Source organism: Oncorhynchus keta, chromosome 14 (genome assembly GCF_023373465.1).
Source record: "Oncorhynchus keta strain PuntledgeMale-10-30-2019 chromosome 14, Oket_V2, whole genome shotgun sequence".
Lineage (NCBI taxonomy): Eukaryota > Metazoa > Chordata > Actinopteri > Salmoniformes > Salmonidae > Oncorhynchus > Oncorhynchus keta.
Genome location: NC_068434.1, coordinates 67,093,192 through 67,110,911, shown reverse-complemented (window position 1 = coordinate 67,110,911; position 17,720 = coordinate 67,093,192). Strand labels below are relative to the sequence as shown.

Sequence of the window (17,720 nt, the reverse complement as noted above, 5' to 3'; positions counted from 1 at the left end):
GCAAATCATTTCTGCAAAACTAAATAGAAGTGTTGATATTAGTTGGCAGGGGTCTTTTCTTCAACATGATTGTTTTTAATGTATTTCTGATACCTTTTTAAGACTTCTTCTGGAAGATGTTTACTAAGACCCCTTTTCCATCTGTTATCCACAAATCAAAGTGTTGACATATGCCACATTTTTTAAAATGGAAAATGATTGAAAAATCTATGCCTTCTAATAATACAGACTTGTGATATGTAACCTATAAGTGTCACATGTTGGTGCTCATTGCTCCTTTTACACGGAGAGGACCAGAACAGTGCAACTGCAATACTATTTACAGACTTTGAATGTATGTATGCCACCACCAGTTGGCACACCCGTTCATAAGCAAATGTATCTATACACTTATCCTATTTGAGGAAGCATCATGCTTCTTTGTGGTTTCCCTGATAGTTAGAAGCTATCAGAGGCTGCGTATTCTCACCTGTACCTGTGTGACTTCCTGCTTGCATGCATATCATTCTTGTTCCAGGAAGGAGGGGGCCACGAGTTGTACTGCTTTCCCTGGGTTCAGACTGAACAGCAGTTAGAGGAATCCCCTACCCAACCCACTCCAGCTGAGAGCCCCTTTTTCTTCCCCCTGACACAAACCCGAGCCCCACAGCCCCCCGTAATGCCCGTCCTCCCGGAAGAAGAGGAGGATTCCCCTGAGGAGCTCGACAGTTCCTCCAGCTCACCCAGCACAGTGAGTACCTATCCATTACATTAAACCTTCACTCTAAAGCTGTGGTATGTTGCACTCAGAGCTATACATGACACTATCTCATTAATACAGAACCTAGAACCTCAGTATTGACAAGCTATACTGATTTGCAATGAATGTGTGAGCAACAATAGCATATCAGCAATATGAGCATTAGTCTTAGCTCATATCTATGCTCATAGTGTTGCTCACATATTCATTGCTAATACATGTTAGTGTGTTTTGGATGTGTGTATCTTTAGTAACAATTAATCCTTTCACTGTCTTTCACCAGACTTTATTTCATTCATGATTTGAGTTTGGGATTCCTGTGCTTTATGGGTGCGTTTCATCCACTTCTATTTTTGGCTCAGGAACAAAGCTTCACTCAGCAGTGAAAATATGTAATTAATCCCAGAAAAAACATGAGCAGGATGTTCTTTCCTCTTCTGTCCAGATTACAACCTTTTTTCCCCAGAGCCTCTTATTACCTGTTTTTTGTGTTGATGAGATCATTTGCACTGCGCTGGTGGTCAAGACAGGTTAGCACAGTGTGTCCAGCACAGTGTGTTTATTGAGTTGAGTAGACTTGTACAGAGCAGTGGACAGATTGGATGTTTTATGAGTCTCTGAATGTGGCTTTGCCTAGTCCAGTATGTCTCCCAGAAAACATGCTCTTGAAACTCTGTTTTTGAGACAAAAAGTAGAGGCTTCCTGAAAGCTGTCTGTGTACAATCAGGACCTATATACAGATTTGTGTTGAGCGGATGACTGCCTCACCAGAACCACTGAGTTACACCTCCTAGAAGTATACTGTCACTCGTTTCACTCAGTCATAAACACGGCCTAGATAAGACTTCACTGAGGAATGCAATGAGCCTCTGTAATCTAACCTGGGGGTATGGCAGCCGTATGAAATGATCCTCCTTTATTAAACAAATGCCCTGGCCTTTCAGTTTTAGACTGTTACAGGGATAACATTTATTCACATTCTCTTCCAGTACAAAGGTCACAGTGAAGCTCTCGGTGAAGGTTAATTTAATGCCTCCCTGTTTATTTGCATAATTTTCTCTGAGGATAGAACCGGGACTCTAGGATATAAATAAAACATGTACAGGGTATATAAGCCTAACCTTTAATGTTGGAAATATACTTCATATGGTTGACTTGGTTCAAGTGAGAGTTCATTCTGTGCTTCCACTCTCCTGGGATGCTGAGGTCCAGTGAGTTCAGGATGTGTTTAGTCCAGGGGGACGTTGTCTAGAGTTTCTGATGTTCAGGGGTTCAGGCTGTTGACATTGTGCTTCTGAGCTAAAAATGCTGCTGCTGCTGGAAACCATGGACCACCTGCTAGTCAACAGAGCTAAGTGCCTCACTGAAATACCCACCGATCACAGAGGACCACAAGTGTATTTATTTTTCCCCTTAAAAGTGCTTTGAAATGGGTATGCCTTGAAGTCTTTTTCCTCCTGCGGATTCCACCACGTTCCCCATACAGTCCCAGCCATGGTCAACATCAGGGAGTGTCTAGAGAGACATTAAGGTGTATATTTGGCTCTGTCTTCACATTAATATCGACATTAAAAGCTTATGAAAACACCAAGTCTTCAGTTTGGGGAACCAAGTCACCAAACATCTCTGTGACGGTGTGTACACAATATTTTATAGATGTGTACATAAGCAGGAAGGTTAAAGGGTAGAGAATGAGAAAGTGCCTTTGCGGTGACACAAGCCAATTGGTGACATGTTTACTCAAATGTCTCTGTAATCCTTGTGTTGCATGCTTTTATGTTTTGAATGATTTAAATGAAAATGTCCCCCAGTTTACGTCATTGCAATCACAATATCCATATCTATGAATTTGCCTTTTATTTGAGAGACAATATCAGATTTTTCTATGGCAGGATCCCATGTCTGCGATCCAGGTCCCTCAAAAGTCCACTCAAAACCTTTTTCATGCAGTCTAGTTCTGGTCTTGCTGCATAACCTTTTGTTTCTCACATATTTTTCTATCTAGTATACACCAGTTGAAAGTAGAGCAGTTACCGTGGCGATGCCTGCTCCCACCATTGTCTTCCCAAAGCAAGCGACCGTGACCGTGGTGCAAGCAGACGGTCGCCCTCTGGAACAGACCAGGTACATGTGTTATTTCATCCTGAGAACAGGACTGCTCATGTCAAAAAGGATTGAGAGCAAACCACCTCTGGAAAAATTTGCCACTTTAACCAAGTCAGGATCGAGATATTTCTAGAAAAGAAAATCCGTCCTTCTTCAAGTGTTTAGAGTAGCTAAATGTAAATAAAGACTGTGTCGTAAGAACACGGCGTCTGTTCATTTTAAACGTTTCTCTTTCCCAGACCACACAGTCCCAGATCTCGCTTGTCCCGAAACTCCCTGGGAGGACCCATCACTACCGTCGGTGGGTACAATCAAATACTTAAAGGCTAAATATAGCCTCGTGTTAACAAAACAACAAGTCCATTGTTCAAAATGTGAGTTCCATTGGGATTTTTTTCTTCATAACATTGTATGGCTAATTTAATTCCATCTATTGAAATGTCTAAGTTTGGTCATCAGTTTCTGACTGGTGCCCTTTGTCCTTAGAAAAGCATAGCCCAAGCTCTCAGCGCCGGGATGCTTCTGCTTTGATTACTATTGATGTTGGCTTGTTGCTCTGTGCTGAGCTCAGAGAGAATACTATTGGTTGTTGCCATTTGTCTCTTATTGTCTCCGTTTGTGTTTTAATTACGTGTGTGTGTGTGTGTGTGTGTGTGTGTGTGTGTGTGTGTGTGTGTGTGTGTGTGTGTGTGTGTGTGTGTGTGTGTGTGTGTGTGTGTGTGTGTGTGTGTGTGTGTGTGTGTGTGTGTGTGTGTGTGTGTGTGCGCGTGCGTATGTACATGTGTATCCTTCTCAGACAGTACAGGCAATGTGATAGACCTGGTGAAAGACCATCTGCCTGAGCTGCAGCTCTCAGAGGAGGACCGTCAGAAGAACCTGGTGCTGCTGCAGGAGGCCAAGAAAGTCAGCGACCGCTTCCTGAGCCGCAGGGGTCGAAAGTCCACCTGCAGCCTCTCTGAATCCCCCACAGGTGAGAGACACTCACTGGTTTACAGATTGGTGTACAAGTGAAACAGGGAAATATACAAGTACTTTACGATAAGTCTTACTGTATAGTATACAGTATGTAAGACAGAGGCAGAAAGATGATACAAGAAATGTCACGTAAGCTCTTCAGTTTAAGACCACTATTTGCACAGTAGAGATTTAGTCAGCTGTTGAAGTGTAGATTTGGTTTAACAATATTTTGACTCTCAACATTGGTTATGAAATACAAGTGAAACAGGGTCCCTCAGGTCTGCTAGCTGAGTTGCGTAAGTGAGTCATTGTAATTGCTGCATTTTTCTATCTTGACTTCCGGAGTTATCTGAACATCACGTACGTGCCCTCATGCCTTCGTCTTGCAGCATTCTGAATGCACGCCAGATAAGTCCAGTCTTGCCTCACGTAACAGACTACAGTGACAGATATCAAATTAAGTCCCAATAACTATATTTTTATTGTTGCGTTGTTATCTGGAAAGCGATGCTGATGCAGTATACTGGACTTTCATTGCCCAAACATAAAACACGTGTGTGTTTTATCCACAGGTCTTTCTCCTAACCACACACCATCCTCCTCACCTGTACCGTCCAGAAGCAGCTCTCTTATCACAGCCCCTCAAATAGGTACGTCCATCTTTCTGTCTGTTAGAGAATACTCACTCTCTTCAATGGAGCGCATGAAAAGCCTTGCTTAAAAATATTAAAAAATGCATTTAATTAAACAGCTTTTGTTCTAAACCTTTTTCTTTCAGCTGTAGCCACAGAGGTGAACTATGCCCCCTCATCGCCTGTCAGCCTGGTAAGACCAGTATGGATTTTTCTGATGTACTCAGTAGTGGTGTTTTAACACTATGTTGATGTGTGTTGATTTGTGCTCCTCTCTGGCAGCGATTGGAGGTTCTGTCTACGAGGGAGCAGGCTGACACCAGTACACCAGAGCATGAGGTAGCACAGCACTCTCACCACCACTCTCATTCTCAAGTGGCACCCTGCAACAGTTAGTCAAACATGAAAATGAAATACGTAGTTAGTAAAACCCTCATGAGTTTACACTCCAGAATAGCTATGCTCATAGCTATGTTGGATACAATAATTCATTTACGGTAGAACATTGTAAATGTTGACATTCTTGCGCCCCCTTTCCAAGAAAATCTTATTTGTTTCTCCTGAATTGACAGTGTTTAAGGAATTATGATATTGCTGTTTTTAGAGCACCAGGAGGTTGGTGGACTGGAAGCCCAATGAGAAGCGTAAGGTGTCCTCAGGCAACCTGGCTCCCCGCTACTCTGGCCCCCCACCCCCCAGGGAGCCCAATGGGGGCCAGAAGGAGAACTGTGACCCCCGGGTAACAGCTAAGAATTGCCCAGAACCAGTACTAGTCAATAAGCCAGAGGAGGGTCTGGTTCGAGCCCCCAACCAGGCCCCTGCCACTGGGGTGGCCAAGCCTGTCCCTCGGCCCCCCACTCAACAGGCCCCCTGCACGGCAGAGATCAAGACAATCGGGGCCTTTCCTCCCCTCATGAGAGCTGTGTCCTGGGACACTGTTGGAACTCTCAACGCCAGGAATGGGGCACCAAGTCTCCCCCCTACAAACGAGGAAACCTTCTCCTTTCAAGATAAGACTCGGGATGCCATGCTCAAGTCCTCTGGGTACAAGGACTTCCCTGTACAGCCTGTCAACGTGCAGAAGCTGTCCAAAATAAGAGAGGTACGATGGGAGCCTTTTAACGACCGGGGCTCATCCCTTGAGTTTCACCTGACAGCATTAATATGACATTTATTGCATGTTTTGGGGATTTAAAAGCCTTTTAGTAAATGCTAAAATCACGAGAGAGAATGTTTTGTTCTTGTAATGTTTTGGTCTTGTAAACATCTTTGTGCGACACAGTTATTACAACATGAAAGCTCTTAAAAATCTAAATGTGCACTGTTCTTCTGTATACAGGAGCACAAGCTGATGCGGAACCAAAGCATTGTGGGGTCAAAGTTGGCAGACTTGAGTGAAACAGCTGAACAGGAAAGAGGTACTGTGTTACCCCGTGTCTGACCTGGAGAGGAGACAGTGCTGTGTAACAGACCATTGGTTGTGGACAGTAGACTTTTATCTAGTGAGGGGGAAAGGAGTCAAGGCTCCCAGCTACGTCACAGTCCTTACTGACCCCGAGAGATTTTCCTTAGAACTGAGGGCATGTTCTGTTCTAAGTTTGCACAGAGCTGCAATTTATTGGCAACCTGAAATGTTATTTTTAGTTTGCACCAGCAGATGGTGTGAGTGTTAACTAAAACATGAGAGAACCCAGTAAGCTAGCCCAAACTTTGAAAAGACATCAGTGAAGTAGTTTGTGATCCAAGAAAATTGCAGTACAATGTTGTACAGAAGTAGGTCGATTATCAAAATAATAATCTGATCATTTAAATAAATTAGGTTTTCCCATAGGGACCAGATTGCCACGTTGTAACTATCTAATGGTTGTGTGTGTGTGTGTGTGTGTGGGGGGGGGGCCTGGTCCCTCTCTTCTGCCCCCTGCAGGGTCTCCTACTGATGAGGAGGCTAAAGAGAAGTCAGACGCCATGCCCAACATCTCAGACATCATGCTGAGGAAACTCAAACTGCACAGAGGGCTACCAGGCTGGTGGGTATCACAGTATTTAGACTGACAGGGAATGACCTTTGACCATATATTTAGGTTTTTTCTACCTACATACTGAACCTATATTTCCTCTCTGATTATTTTGCAGTGCACCGCCACTCACGGAAAAAGAAGTTGAGGTTAGTATCTACTCTGGAGAGTGTATTATACAACAGTAACAGTTTCATAGTGCATGTTCTCCCTCTGTCTGTGGCCTCATGAATGTAATGTACAGGAAGCCCCTAGTCCCTACCCATGATTGAGACTAATGAGAGCCTTAATGATTTCCTGTCTCTAAGAAGAAAATGCAAACATGGCTGTGTTGTTTGAGTGCAGAGCACTTGGCCTAGGCTATAGCCCCGCCTGCCCAGACACCGGTTCCTCCCAGGGGGATACATGTTGTGCACTAGGACAGTCGAAGTCCCCGATTTCCTCTCAATGCTTGTCTCGGTACTCTGCGACGATGTTTGGGATTCTGCAGCAAAGACCGTTTGATCATGACAGCATGGCACCAGGAGTTCATCTGTCAGCATCGCTGCACGTTATAGGCTCATCTCAGGCCTGGTAGCAAGCAGCACTGTCAACACACTGGCTAGTTGGTGCTCTATATGGCAGCTGGGTAGCCAGCTGATGTAGTTGTGCTTTACATTACCGCATACTGTACATTGCTAGCATAACAGTTATGTTACAGTTTTGTGGAGGTCTAATGAGTTGGTGTGTCACAGTCCTTAATAATGGTATCTAATGTGTCCCTGGTGACGGTTTTAATGAACATTAAACACAGTCATATCCTCCCCACAGAACGCGTTTGTTCAACTGTCGCTGGCGTTCCGGAACGACAACTACACTCTGGAGACACGGCTCAAACAGGCGGAGCGGGAGCGGACCCTGACCGAGGAGAACACGGAGAAGGAACTGGAAGAATTCAAAGGCTCTCTGAAGGTCAGCCTTTAGTCGGCCATGATGACACAGGAAAATAAATGAGTTGTGATTCACTTTCACTTATAAAAGACCTGTGTTTTGTTGCTGTTGCCTCCTCAGTGCACGGCACCACAGTGGAGTAACATGGAGCAGCGGGAGTCTTACCAGTGCCTCATAGAGACAGTAGCTGTACTGCACCGTCTGGCCACCAGGCTCTCCAGCAGAGCTGAGATGGTTGGAGCAGTCAGACAGGTACTGGAACGCAGGCATAGGATAGGATAGGATAGGATAGGCCATCCACGGGGTACACTAATGATTCGAGGAAACCCATGAATGAGAGAAGAAAACATTGAGTGAAAACTTTTCCATGATCCTGTCATGAGAAAAACACTTTGGGATGTTCAGGGCCATGGGTATGTTTGTTTTTGGACAGATAAGTTATGTTTATGAACGATTTAGTCTGATGTTATGCTTTCCCTCAGGTTATCGTTCACGCCAAAGCCAACTCCAATAAATGACTAGGGAAGGACTCAGGGGTATGTCCGTTGTTAGACGTCACACAAGTCCCTTGTGATTTATAGACTAACAACATATTGCTGCAGACCCCAAACCTGATCCCAGACCTGACATGATGATGGCTTACTACAGTGTTGGTCTCTCTCTCTCTCTCTCTCTCTCTCTCTCTCTCTCTCTCTCTCTCTCTCTCTCTCTCTCTCGTGACTGTATGGTTAACTCTCCTGCCCATAGAGAGTAATGACTCTGTCGTTGCTGCTATCTAGAACATAAAACGGTTATTTGTCTGTCCCCATAGGAGAACCCTTTTCGGTTCCAGGTAGAACCCTTTTGGGTTCCAAGTAAAACGCTTTCCACAGACGGTTCTACATGGAACCCAAAAAGGGTTATCCTATGGGGACAGCCAAAGAACCCTTTTGGAACCCTTTGTGTGACAGGAGAAACGTATGAACAAGGCCACAGAGGTGATGATGCAGTACGTGGAGAATCTGAAGAGGACCTATGAGAAGGACCACGCTGAGCTGATGGAGTTCAAGAAGCTGGCCAACCAGAACTCCAGTCGCTGCTATGGAGGATCCATAGACACTGGAGGTACATCTGCACAAACCCTTTATCTCCAGATAGGCAAGTTGTTGCAAAATGTTCATTGACTTAAACTGCATTCTCCTGTGTCCTTTGGTTAGATGATGGAGTCCCACGGCCATCCAGATCAATGTCGCTGACCCTGGGAAAGGTTGGTGTTGTAGTGTTTTTACCCCTTTTTCTCCCCAATTTTGTGGTGTCCAATTGTTGTAGTAGCTACTATCTTGTCTCATCGCTACAACTCCTGTACGGGCTCGGGAGAGATGAAGGTTGAAAGTCATGTGATACACCCAACCTAGCCGCATTGCTTCTTAACACAGCGCGCATCCAACCCGGAGGAGGAAACACCGTGCACCTGGCAACCTTGGTTAGCGCGCATTGCGACCGGCCCGCCACAGGAGTCAATGGTGCGTAATGAGACAAGGACATCCCTACCGACCAAGCCCTCCCTAACCCGGACGACGCTAGGCCAATTGTGCGTCGCCCCATGGACCTCCCGGTCACGGCCGGTTACGACAGAGCCTGGGCGTGAACTCAGAGTCTCTGATGGCACAGCTGGTGCTGCAGTACAGCACCCTTAACCACTGTGCCACCCGGGGGGCCCCAGTGCTGTAGTGTTGAACAGAGTGTTTCCACTGGGTTTGTTGTTGAGAGTATGCACTGGATTTGACTGGTTATATCAGGTTGACACTTCTCAATATATTTTTAAGGATAATCCCCCCAACTGAACACTCCCTGTATTTTCTTCTTCCCTCTATCTCTCACCCTCTCTCTCCCTCCTTTCCAATTGTTCCTTATCAGGCTTTGCCCAGACGGAGGGTCAGTGTTGCGGTAGTCCCCAAATTTAACCTCCTGAACATCCCTGGTCAGACCCCGGTCATGGCAGGACCCGGCCCCAGCGTTGCCATGGGACCCAGCCCCCAACCCACCATGGGCCAAGCACTTCCTGTCCTGGTATGTTTTCTACCCAATCACAACCTCCTCAGCCTGTCAACCTGACCACGTGATTAAGTGGTAATATCCTGTCTATTTAAGTTTATTAGTCTGCTTCGTCTACATGCATGTTGTTCATTCTTGTTAATTACAGTGTGAAGCCAACAGTGTGAAAAGCAACTTTCCCACTGAGCCAACACATCCAGCTATAGATGAGAGGTATGTTCCTCCATCCTCTGTCATAAGGTTGACCTAATGCATACCCACAAATATACTGTACATACTGTACTCAGCACAATGTATATCCTTGCCTGTATTGCCTGGTTCCCAAGGTCAGTTCACAGCGCTGTGAAACAATGGGCGATGCGGGGCCTTAATATATGTACAACCTTATCAGAAGACATCTTGTGCTGTATCAGAATATTTTCATGTACTTGACCTTCAGGAAGTGTTCCCGGGGGAGTAACTTGATTAATCATTGCCATCCGGATACCAGGGGCCATACACAGCAGATAACTGCACTACCCTTATGCAACTCCCAGATTGTCTATGCACCCAAAATAACTGTGCAACATTCCATAAAAACCCAACTGCAACTGGCTGATGGGCTATTCTGAGATGTAATCTAAACATTTGGGCTGGGGAGCTTGACAAAAGCCAGGAGAGAGGGAGAGGGAGAGGGAGAGGTGCTCTCTTAGTTCGCCCCATGCCAAAATCTCAGGATCTCTCAAAGCAAGAGAGACAATAACAATGTATCAAGTGTCTGCTCAGTAAAAGCCAGGGACGTTTTAAGAGTCCCCATGTACACATTTTGCCTTCGTACTTTTGTATTTTACGCAAGCTTACCTGGCAGTGATGGTGCCATCCCCGCACGCTGCCTTTCAACTGCGTTCCAGCCTGTCCATTAACACAAGGCCACAGTGTTATGATGGAAAGCCTAATGACCATGATGCACTCCTCACTCTCATCATGATGTCTGTTGGTAAAATGTTCTATGTGTTTTTTCCGCTATGAAACAATGCAGTGGAAAGAGTGTAGCAGAGCAGGAAGCTGAGCCATCTGCCCCAGCCAAGCCCTCCGTCAACCTAGAGGAGATCAGATCAGAGATCAGATCAGAGATCAAGGCAAAGATCGAGGAGGAGGCCTACAATAAAGGGTGAGGCCCTTTTCTATGTACCCACTCACACTGACCACCCACACACATACCTACAGTCACACACCCTGTGCACGCTGACAGGGGAGTGGCTCAACACTGGCTGTACTCTACTGACATAATAGCCCCAGTACATAATAGAATATGAATACTCAACGAAATATACTGTACATTCAGTACAGTCAGCATTGCAATAAAGTAAAGTAGTTTATACACTACCATTCAACATTTTGGGGTCACTTAGAAAGGACAAGTACATCGTTTTTGAAAGAAAAGCTATTTTCTTTGTCCATTGAAATTACATCAAATTGATCAGAAATACAGTGTAGATATTGTTAATGTTGTAAGTGACTATTGTAGCTGGGAATGGCAGATTTTTTAATGGAATATCTACATAGGTGTACAGAGTCCCATTATCAGCAACCATCATTCCTGTGTTCCAATGGAACATTGTGTTAGCTTATCCAAGTTTATAATTTTAAAAGGCTAATTGATCATTAGAAAACCCTTTTGCAATAATGTTAGCACAGCTGAAAACTGTTGTGCTAATTAAAGAAGCAATAAAACTGTCCTTCTTTAGGCTTGTTGAGTATCTGGAGCATCAGCATTTGTGGGTTCAATTACAGACTCAAAATGACCAGAAACAAATAACTTCCTTCTGAAACTCGTCAGTCTATTCTTGTTCTGAGAAATGAAAGCTATTCCATGCGAGAAATTGCCAAGAAACTGAAAATCTCGTACAACGCTGTGTACTACTCCCTTCACAGAACAGCACAAACTGGCTCTAACCAGAATGAAAGAGGAGTGGGAGGCCCCGGTGCACAACTGAGCCAGAGGACAAGTACATTAGAGTGTCTAGTTTGAGAAACAGAGGACTCACAAGTCCTCAACTGGAAGCTTCATTAAAGAGTACCTGCAAAACACCAGTCTCAAAGTCAACAGTGAAGAGGCGACTCTGGGATGCTGGCCTTCTAAGCAGAGTTACAACAAAAAAAGCCATATCTCAGACTGGCCAATAAAAATAAAATATTAAGATGGGCAAAAGAACACAAACAATGGACAGATGAACTCTGCCTAGAAGGCCAGCATCCCGGAGTCACCTCTTCACTGTTGACGTTTAGACTGGTGTTTTTTGCGGGTACTATTTAATGAAGCAAAACAAAAATGTTTATTTTCTTTCAAAAACAAGGACATTTCTAAGTGACCCCAAACTTTTGAATGGTAGTAATGTGCCACTGCTGATACTTCCTCTACTATATCAGCTCATGTGCCTTTTTTAAAGAGAAAACAACTGTAATGTTCCAAATACAGCTACCAAGAGGGACTGAAGAGAAGCAAAGAAATCAAAGAGATGGAGGAAGAGGAGGAGGAGAAGGTAGAGGAAAAGACAGAAAAGAAGGATGAAGGAAAAGAAGTCATCAGAAAAGAAAAGTTCAGCAGGTGATTTTCACTTCATGTAGATCAACTGTAAATGAATGATGATGTAGTTATACTAGACACTGTATGGTGACTGGCTGTATACCTTGAATTGTTCTGAATCCCCTCTCAATTTGGCCTTTACAGTAAGGTTGAAGAGGTCCTAGTTGTCCTTGACCGGCTTTGCCCAAAGATTTTCCGCCGTAACCGACTTCTCTGGATTGTTTTGACGTTGTTCCTGGTCACGTTTCTGGTCATCAATGTTTTCACATACTTTAGTGATCGCTATAACAACCATGGGGACATGTCGGCAGAAAAAGCCATGGTCCAGGACAAGAAGAAGATCTTTGAACTGAATGTAGGAGTACAGCCAAAGAATCCCACTCCAGAATAACAAAGAGCCTGTCTCATACTTCTCTCAGTCCACAGACAATTCTTTCCATGATACATCACCATACAAGAGCTGAACTTGAATATGGGGTTTTGAAGGGTTTGGCGATGTATCTTTGGGAGCATTTGTTGATTTTTTTTTTGTTGGTTTCAGAGGACAAGCCTTTTAATGATCATAAACTTTATCAAGGCATATTTATGTCGTGTTAGGAAAGCTGCCCAAGTGTTTGTGATGTTGATATATGATTGTTGCTTTGGGGGCCAAGTATAATAGTGTGATGAAATATTTTCTTATGTACAGTGAGATCCAGGACTTTGGATTTGAAATGATACAATGACTATGAGGTTAAAATGCAGACTGTCAGCTTTAATATGTGGGCATTTTCATTCATACCAGGTGAACTGTTTAGAAATTACAACACTTTTTGTACACAGTCCCCCCATTTCAGGGAGCCAGAAGGTTTTGGACAAATTCACTTATATGCATATTATAGAAGTCCAAAGTGTAGTATTTGGAGTATGACTCTACTAATCTGTTGGATACAGTTTCACAGTTTGTTTCGGTTGTGTTTCAGATTATTTTGTGCTCAATAGAAATTAATGGTAAATAATGTATTGTGTCATTTTGATGTTATAAATAAGAATATAATATTATAATATTAATATAATAACTCTTCTACTTTAATGTGGATGTTACCATGATTGTGGATAATTCTGAATGACACAATGAACAGAATGAACAGGGAGGATTAGCATTTTGGGGGGTATGATATTTACATTGTATCATTTCAAATCCAAAGTGCTGGAGTACAGAGCCTCCCAGAAATATATATATTTTTCATTGTCCAAATACTTTTGGACCTCACTGTATGTATTCACAATGTATTGTTGTTATTCCTTGTCCTACTCTGAATGTCATCCTGGAGGACTGAATGTGGCCCCATGGGCGAAAATGAAAGATTCCTGATGAGTTCCCTAAGACAAATGTCACAGTAGACATTAAACTAATGTACATTCATCTACCACTCTGTTATTTTATGTTCGTTCTCTCAGGTCTAGTAAGAGGACATCCGCTGAAGAGATTTACAGAGATATTTAAAGACATAGATATGTTTTTTTTTTTAAATTGAAATCTTTAGTAAAATATCTATATTTGTGGTATTTAAGCAGATACGTTTTGGAAAATCTATAATATAAACACATTCCAAAGTAGTTCCTCAAGTGCAATATTTAGCAGCTGATGGTTCCTGTTTGTTGGTGTTGTTACTGTGTTGGTTTGCGTCCTCCGAGCCTTGAAAGATTTCTTTAATGTACGAGAGCACTTTTAGACAGCATGAGAAATCTTCCCGCATGCGTGCCAGGGTTTTCTGTTGTGTCATTTTCGCCTTGAAATAAAGGTGCCTTAAAACTCGCAGCATTCATTTCCATAGTGAATAATATATGTCAGACAGACAGGTGCAGTTTCCATGAAGCAAACAGGTGTGTTGGCAGAGTTCTCATGCTAACCTCCCAAATCAGTCGTTTCCTTGGAGGAATGAGTGACACAGTAATTGTATTTTTCAGCACAGCGCTTGTTCTCTTCCTCCCTGCACTTATGAAAATGAAAGATCTTTTGAACCTTTCATATCTCTCAGGAAACCACTTATGTAATCTACTTGGCTCCATTAAGCTGTAGCTGCAGTGTGTCAAGGCTGCTTGAGTGATTCTCTCTATTTTAATATTAAATTAATGTCACAAAATAAAATATAAATGTTCTCTTTAGATGTCAATTTTTTGGGGATGTTTAAATGTCATTGACTCTTCTCATACAGCAAACAACTACTTTTGCTTATTTTTCAGTTCTTCCTGCGTCATTTCCTACTGTACTAGGTTGAGGTGAGGTGTTTGCTGGAAGTGGGATTTCGCTGTGGGTCAGAGTCACATCAGAGGATGCCAGGGATCATGAGCTTGTTAATGACTGAGCAATGGGCAGAGGGAGGAAATCATTGTCTGAGGTGCCAAAGCCAATAAAAATAAACAATTTTCCCAACATCTATCTGTGCCAAACACTCATCCTGTACTCTCTTGAAAGAATACAACTTAAGGACTAGCTTGTTTGATTTTTGCTTATTCTGTATTCATACATTTTTTGGGGCAGTCTCCCAATTTGACGTGCCTATCTATGAAAACAAATTTCCCGCATGTTCAATGTTTTGATGTTAGTAGTTTACATGATCATCTCAGAAATGTTTTCCTGAAATTGGTGAAGGAGTTCTGAAGATCAGTTTGGATGGAATCCTCCTTATGTCTTTTCAAGCATAATGCGTTATTACAGACTATTATGAGTAAGAGATGTTCATCGTATTCTCAGTTGATTAACTACTTCAGCAGTTTATGCCACACTTCCGAAGCTTCTGCCCCATGTTATGTTAACGTCTTGCTACATTTATCTTATCTTGTTCCGTGGCCTTGTCACCACCTTGTCTGACTGGTCATTTATGCAACAGCCTTGTTTACTTCATGAACCCACCCTTCTGATCTGAAGAGAATCACCTCTCACTAACCTCTTCATTTTGGCTCACAGACACACAGTGGAACACTTGTCACCCCTGTAGCTCCCAGTCCGGTGTCTCTGACTATTGGTAACCATGATGCAGGTTTGGATACTCTCACTACTGCTGCCTCTCACACTGTCATTCTCTGGGCTACATGTTGATCCTAGCAACATTCATGGTAAGAATATTTTTTTTGTTTGGATTATTTTGATTATACTGCATGTGCCTCAAAGCTCAGAAATGTGCCTCAAAGCTCAAAGATGTTGCCTTCTTTCACTAATCAAAATCAGTTCTCAAATATGCACTTTTGGGCTTTTGGAGAATTATTTTGAACATCATTTTGAAGTGATTGTATTATCTTCGTTAATGATTACTGATGAACATTGATATAAAAATACATTAAATAATACAAGGCATGGAAATGCATTAAGAGATCATTTTTCACTAAATGATCTAAACGAAAAAGGACTTTAAAATATTTCGGACTTATTATTGGATTTTCAAATTGATAAACTTGACTAATTAGAAACAAGAACAGTGAAATATTGCTAGTGTTTTAAAACCAGCAAATATGCACAGAAACTTATCTTCAATTCCCTTATCACCAGCTTTCCCAGAGAGACACATAGCCGGGGTGTTTCTGGTCAGCTACACAAATGACCTCAACCAGTTTGCCTATGCCTTTAATGCCTCTGAGGCCAGGGAGGTGTGCTGGTCTCTGGGTGTAACCATGGCATCCAATTCCCAGGTTGAGGAGGCTCAGAGACTGGGCTTGGAAACATGCAGGTAAAATGGCTTTTGGATTTGATTCTTCTTTGTATGCTAGTGATCCTTTTCATAATAGATAACCTCTGAGAATGAACGAATCCAATTTAAATTGGCTGTGTCTCTAGGTTTGGGTGGATTGATGAACATTTTGCAGTGATCCCTCGTATTGAGGCCAGTAAAACCTGTGGTCAAAACCAGACCGGTGTCATCAAATGGAGAGCCTCTGTCACCAAACTTTTTGATGTGTTCTGCTTCAATGCTTCAGGTACAGTAAAGGATTTTTTAAAATCTTAATTTCCATGCAGTCAATGGATCAAAGATAGAGTAGAGAAATGTTATGGTATGTTGATTCATGGATACATAATCTAATTGCTCTGTGCCTTTTTGTTGACCCTAAACTCTGAGGTAATTGGAATTTTTCCAGAAAGTCAAATCATGTACTTTCATTTCCTTTCTGAAACTAACAATTGTATGAACGTGAGAGGAAAAGGGAACATTTGAGCGTGAAAAACATCCTACATTAACTTCCTGAACTGTCCCTGGGGTGGTTTGACCAAGTTTTAGGAATTGAGTGAAATGAAAATATTTGGCAAACAGCCACTGTGATGTCAATTCTGGATATCAATTTATTCATTTAATTGAATGTGAATAAAATGTGCTAACCAAATCCTTCTCCTTCAGGAGCGGCCTCACCCCCCTCTACCTCCCTCTCTCCAGCCATCATCCATCTTGTCCCTTCCACACAGTCCGCACGGCCCACCCCTCATTCTCGCTCCTCCCTTCTCTCTCTCAGTAGTTTTTCTGATAACCCAGAGGAGGTAGAGGTAGAACTACCCCAGTCCATGAGCAGTGCAAAGTCTTCAATTGGAGGTTTGGGACATTAACTACCAACATTGCTGTTGTCCATCAAACCACTCCTATGTTCTGTCATCATCACCATTGGGAGTGAAAGTGACAAGGTTCATTTTGTATGAGTAATCTCTTCCCTCTCCTGTGCTCTGTTGTTTTAGCGGTGCCAAAAGCATTACTTATCACCTCGGCTGTTGTTCTTCTTCTGACTGCAATGGCCGTTCTCTTGTACTTTAGAACGTAAGTGGTTTTACAACTTTTTTTGTAAAAGGGGGAAAAAATAGATATGTAAGATCCCTTGAATTGAATGCCAATATTTAGATCAAGGTAATTCATTAAGCACAATTACTATAACATATACCCGTTGACATGGTCATGCATACGTTTGATTTATATCAGAGTGACTTTAGGGATGTAAGTTGATGCTGTGTTAACTGTGTTTAAAAAAAGTCACATTTTATTTTTCCTCTTTAAAAAGGATCAATGGCCTCAAGACTATTCTCCTCTGCTGGGATGGGGAGCAGCAGAACGAGTACATCGAGACAGAGGAGTGTGCAGCACACACCTGTATGAAGGACACAAAGGAAGCCCAGACTAAGGGAGAAGCTAAGGCTGAGCCTGAGGAGGATGTGTGCAAAGAGACCGCCAGTGACATCAGTGTGAACATCAGTGATGAGACCAACACTGATTCAGCATCAGAGACAAAACCTTGATGCTCTAGATTATGTAAAACCAAAGATAAGGTCAGGCTGCTTTTTTAAAGTTATGTTCCTGTTTATGGAAGTTTTGTTTAGTAGTTTTGTACAAAGTGTGCATTGATGTTATTGAAATGCATTTATTTATAGCATGGGATGCCTTTACAATTTTGCTTTAAAAAGTGACTTTGTGTCGTTCATATTCAAAATATTCAAAATAGATTGTTCTAGAGATCATCCTATATTTTAACCACTAGATGGCGATGTCATCAAGGCAGTTATCGCTGCAGCTTGGATGAGTTGAGGAGCTGAATTGAAAATGGGTTCATATTTTCTGCTACACAGATTCATTTGATGACTTCAGATGAAGTTAGTCAGTATGCCATGGCCATTGCATGTGTAAATCATGTGTTTTAACTAATGCCAATCTTGAACTGATGCAATAAATTCAAACTTTTTGTTTCCCTGCCCTGCAGTTACTTCTTAGCCTTTTTGGAAATGTGTCAGG

General features: G+C 42.6%; 2 protein-coding genes across 4 annotated transcripts in view; both read left to right on the top strand.

Moving 5' to 3' along the window:
• The window catches only part of mrvi1 (murine retrovirus integration site 1 homolog), a 30,576-nt gene extending 16,177 nt beyond the window's left edge, over positions 1-14,399 (top strand). For all 3 annotated transcript variants that reach the window (XM_052462201.1, XM_052462202.1, XM_035786946.2), the window contains 20 exons: positions 518-730; positions 2,745-2,863; positions 3,085-3,146; positions 3,642-3,815; positions 4,375-4,452; positions 4,581-4,627; positions 4,717-4,773; positions 5,039-5,536; positions 5,774-5,852; positions 6,359-6,461; positions 6,568-6,598; positions 7,260-7,400; positions 7,500-7,631; positions 8,330-8,483; positions 8,576-8,625; positions 9,276-9,428; positions 9,562-9,626; positions 10,432-10,563; positions 11,872-12,000; positions 12,124-14,399. In XM_052462201.1, coding sequence (XP_052318161.1) covers positions 659-730; positions 2,745-2,863; positions 3,085-3,146; positions 3,642-3,815; positions 4,375-4,452; positions 4,581-4,627; positions 4,717-4,773; positions 5,039-5,536; positions 5,774-5,852; positions 6,359-6,461; positions 6,568-6,598; positions 7,260-7,400; positions 7,500-7,631; positions 8,330-8,483; positions 8,576-8,625; positions 9,276-9,428; positions 9,562-9,626; positions 10,432-10,563; positions 11,872-12,000; positions 12,124-12,370 — 2,523 coding nt within the window. In that variant the 5' untranslated portion in view covers positions 518-658 and the 3' untranslated portion in view covers positions 12,371-14,399. The remainder of the gene's footprint in view (positions 1-517; positions 731-2,744; positions 2,864-3,084; positions 3,147-3,641; positions 3,816-4,374; positions 4,453-4,580; positions 4,628-4,716; positions 4,774-5,038; positions 5,537-5,773; positions 5,853-6,358; positions 6,462-6,567; positions 6,599-7,259; positions 7,401-7,499; positions 7,632-8,329; positions 8,484-8,575; positions 8,626-9,275; positions 9,429-9,561; positions 9,627-10,431; positions 10,564-11,871; positions 12,001-12,123) is intronic.
• Positions 14,400-14,689: 290 nt separating this feature from the next.
• Positions 14,690-17,674, top strand: LOC118393831 (lymphatic vessel endothelial hyaluronic acid receptor 1-like). The gene is made up of 6 exons (XM_035786947.2): positions 14,690-15,078; positions 15,509-15,686; positions 15,794-15,933; positions 16,350-16,538; positions 16,679-16,757; positions 16,996-17,674. Exons 1-6 carry the CDS (start codon positions 14,994-14,996, stop codon positions 17,228-17,230), a joined length of 906 nt encoding a protein of 301 aa, XP_035642840.1. The 5' UTR covers positions 14,690-14,993; the 3' UTR covers positions 17,231-17,674.
• The last annotated feature ends 46 nt before the right edge of the window (positions 17,675-17,720 follow it).

Excerpts from the sequence above, each read along its gene's own strand:
- LOC118393831 (XM_035786947.2), top strand. The coding sequence starts at position 14,994 with ATGATGCAGGTTTGGATACTCTCACTACTGCTGCCTCTCACACTGTCA. Across the intron at positions 15,687-15,793 it reads CTGGGCTTGGAAACATGCAG|GTTTGGGTGGATTGATGAAC; the intron begins GTAAAATGGCTT and ends CTGTGTCTCTAG. Across the intron at positions 16,539-16,678 it reads TGCAAAGTCTTCAATTGGAG|CGGTGCCAAAAGCATTACTT; the intron begins GTTTGGGACATT and ends CTGTTGTTTTAG.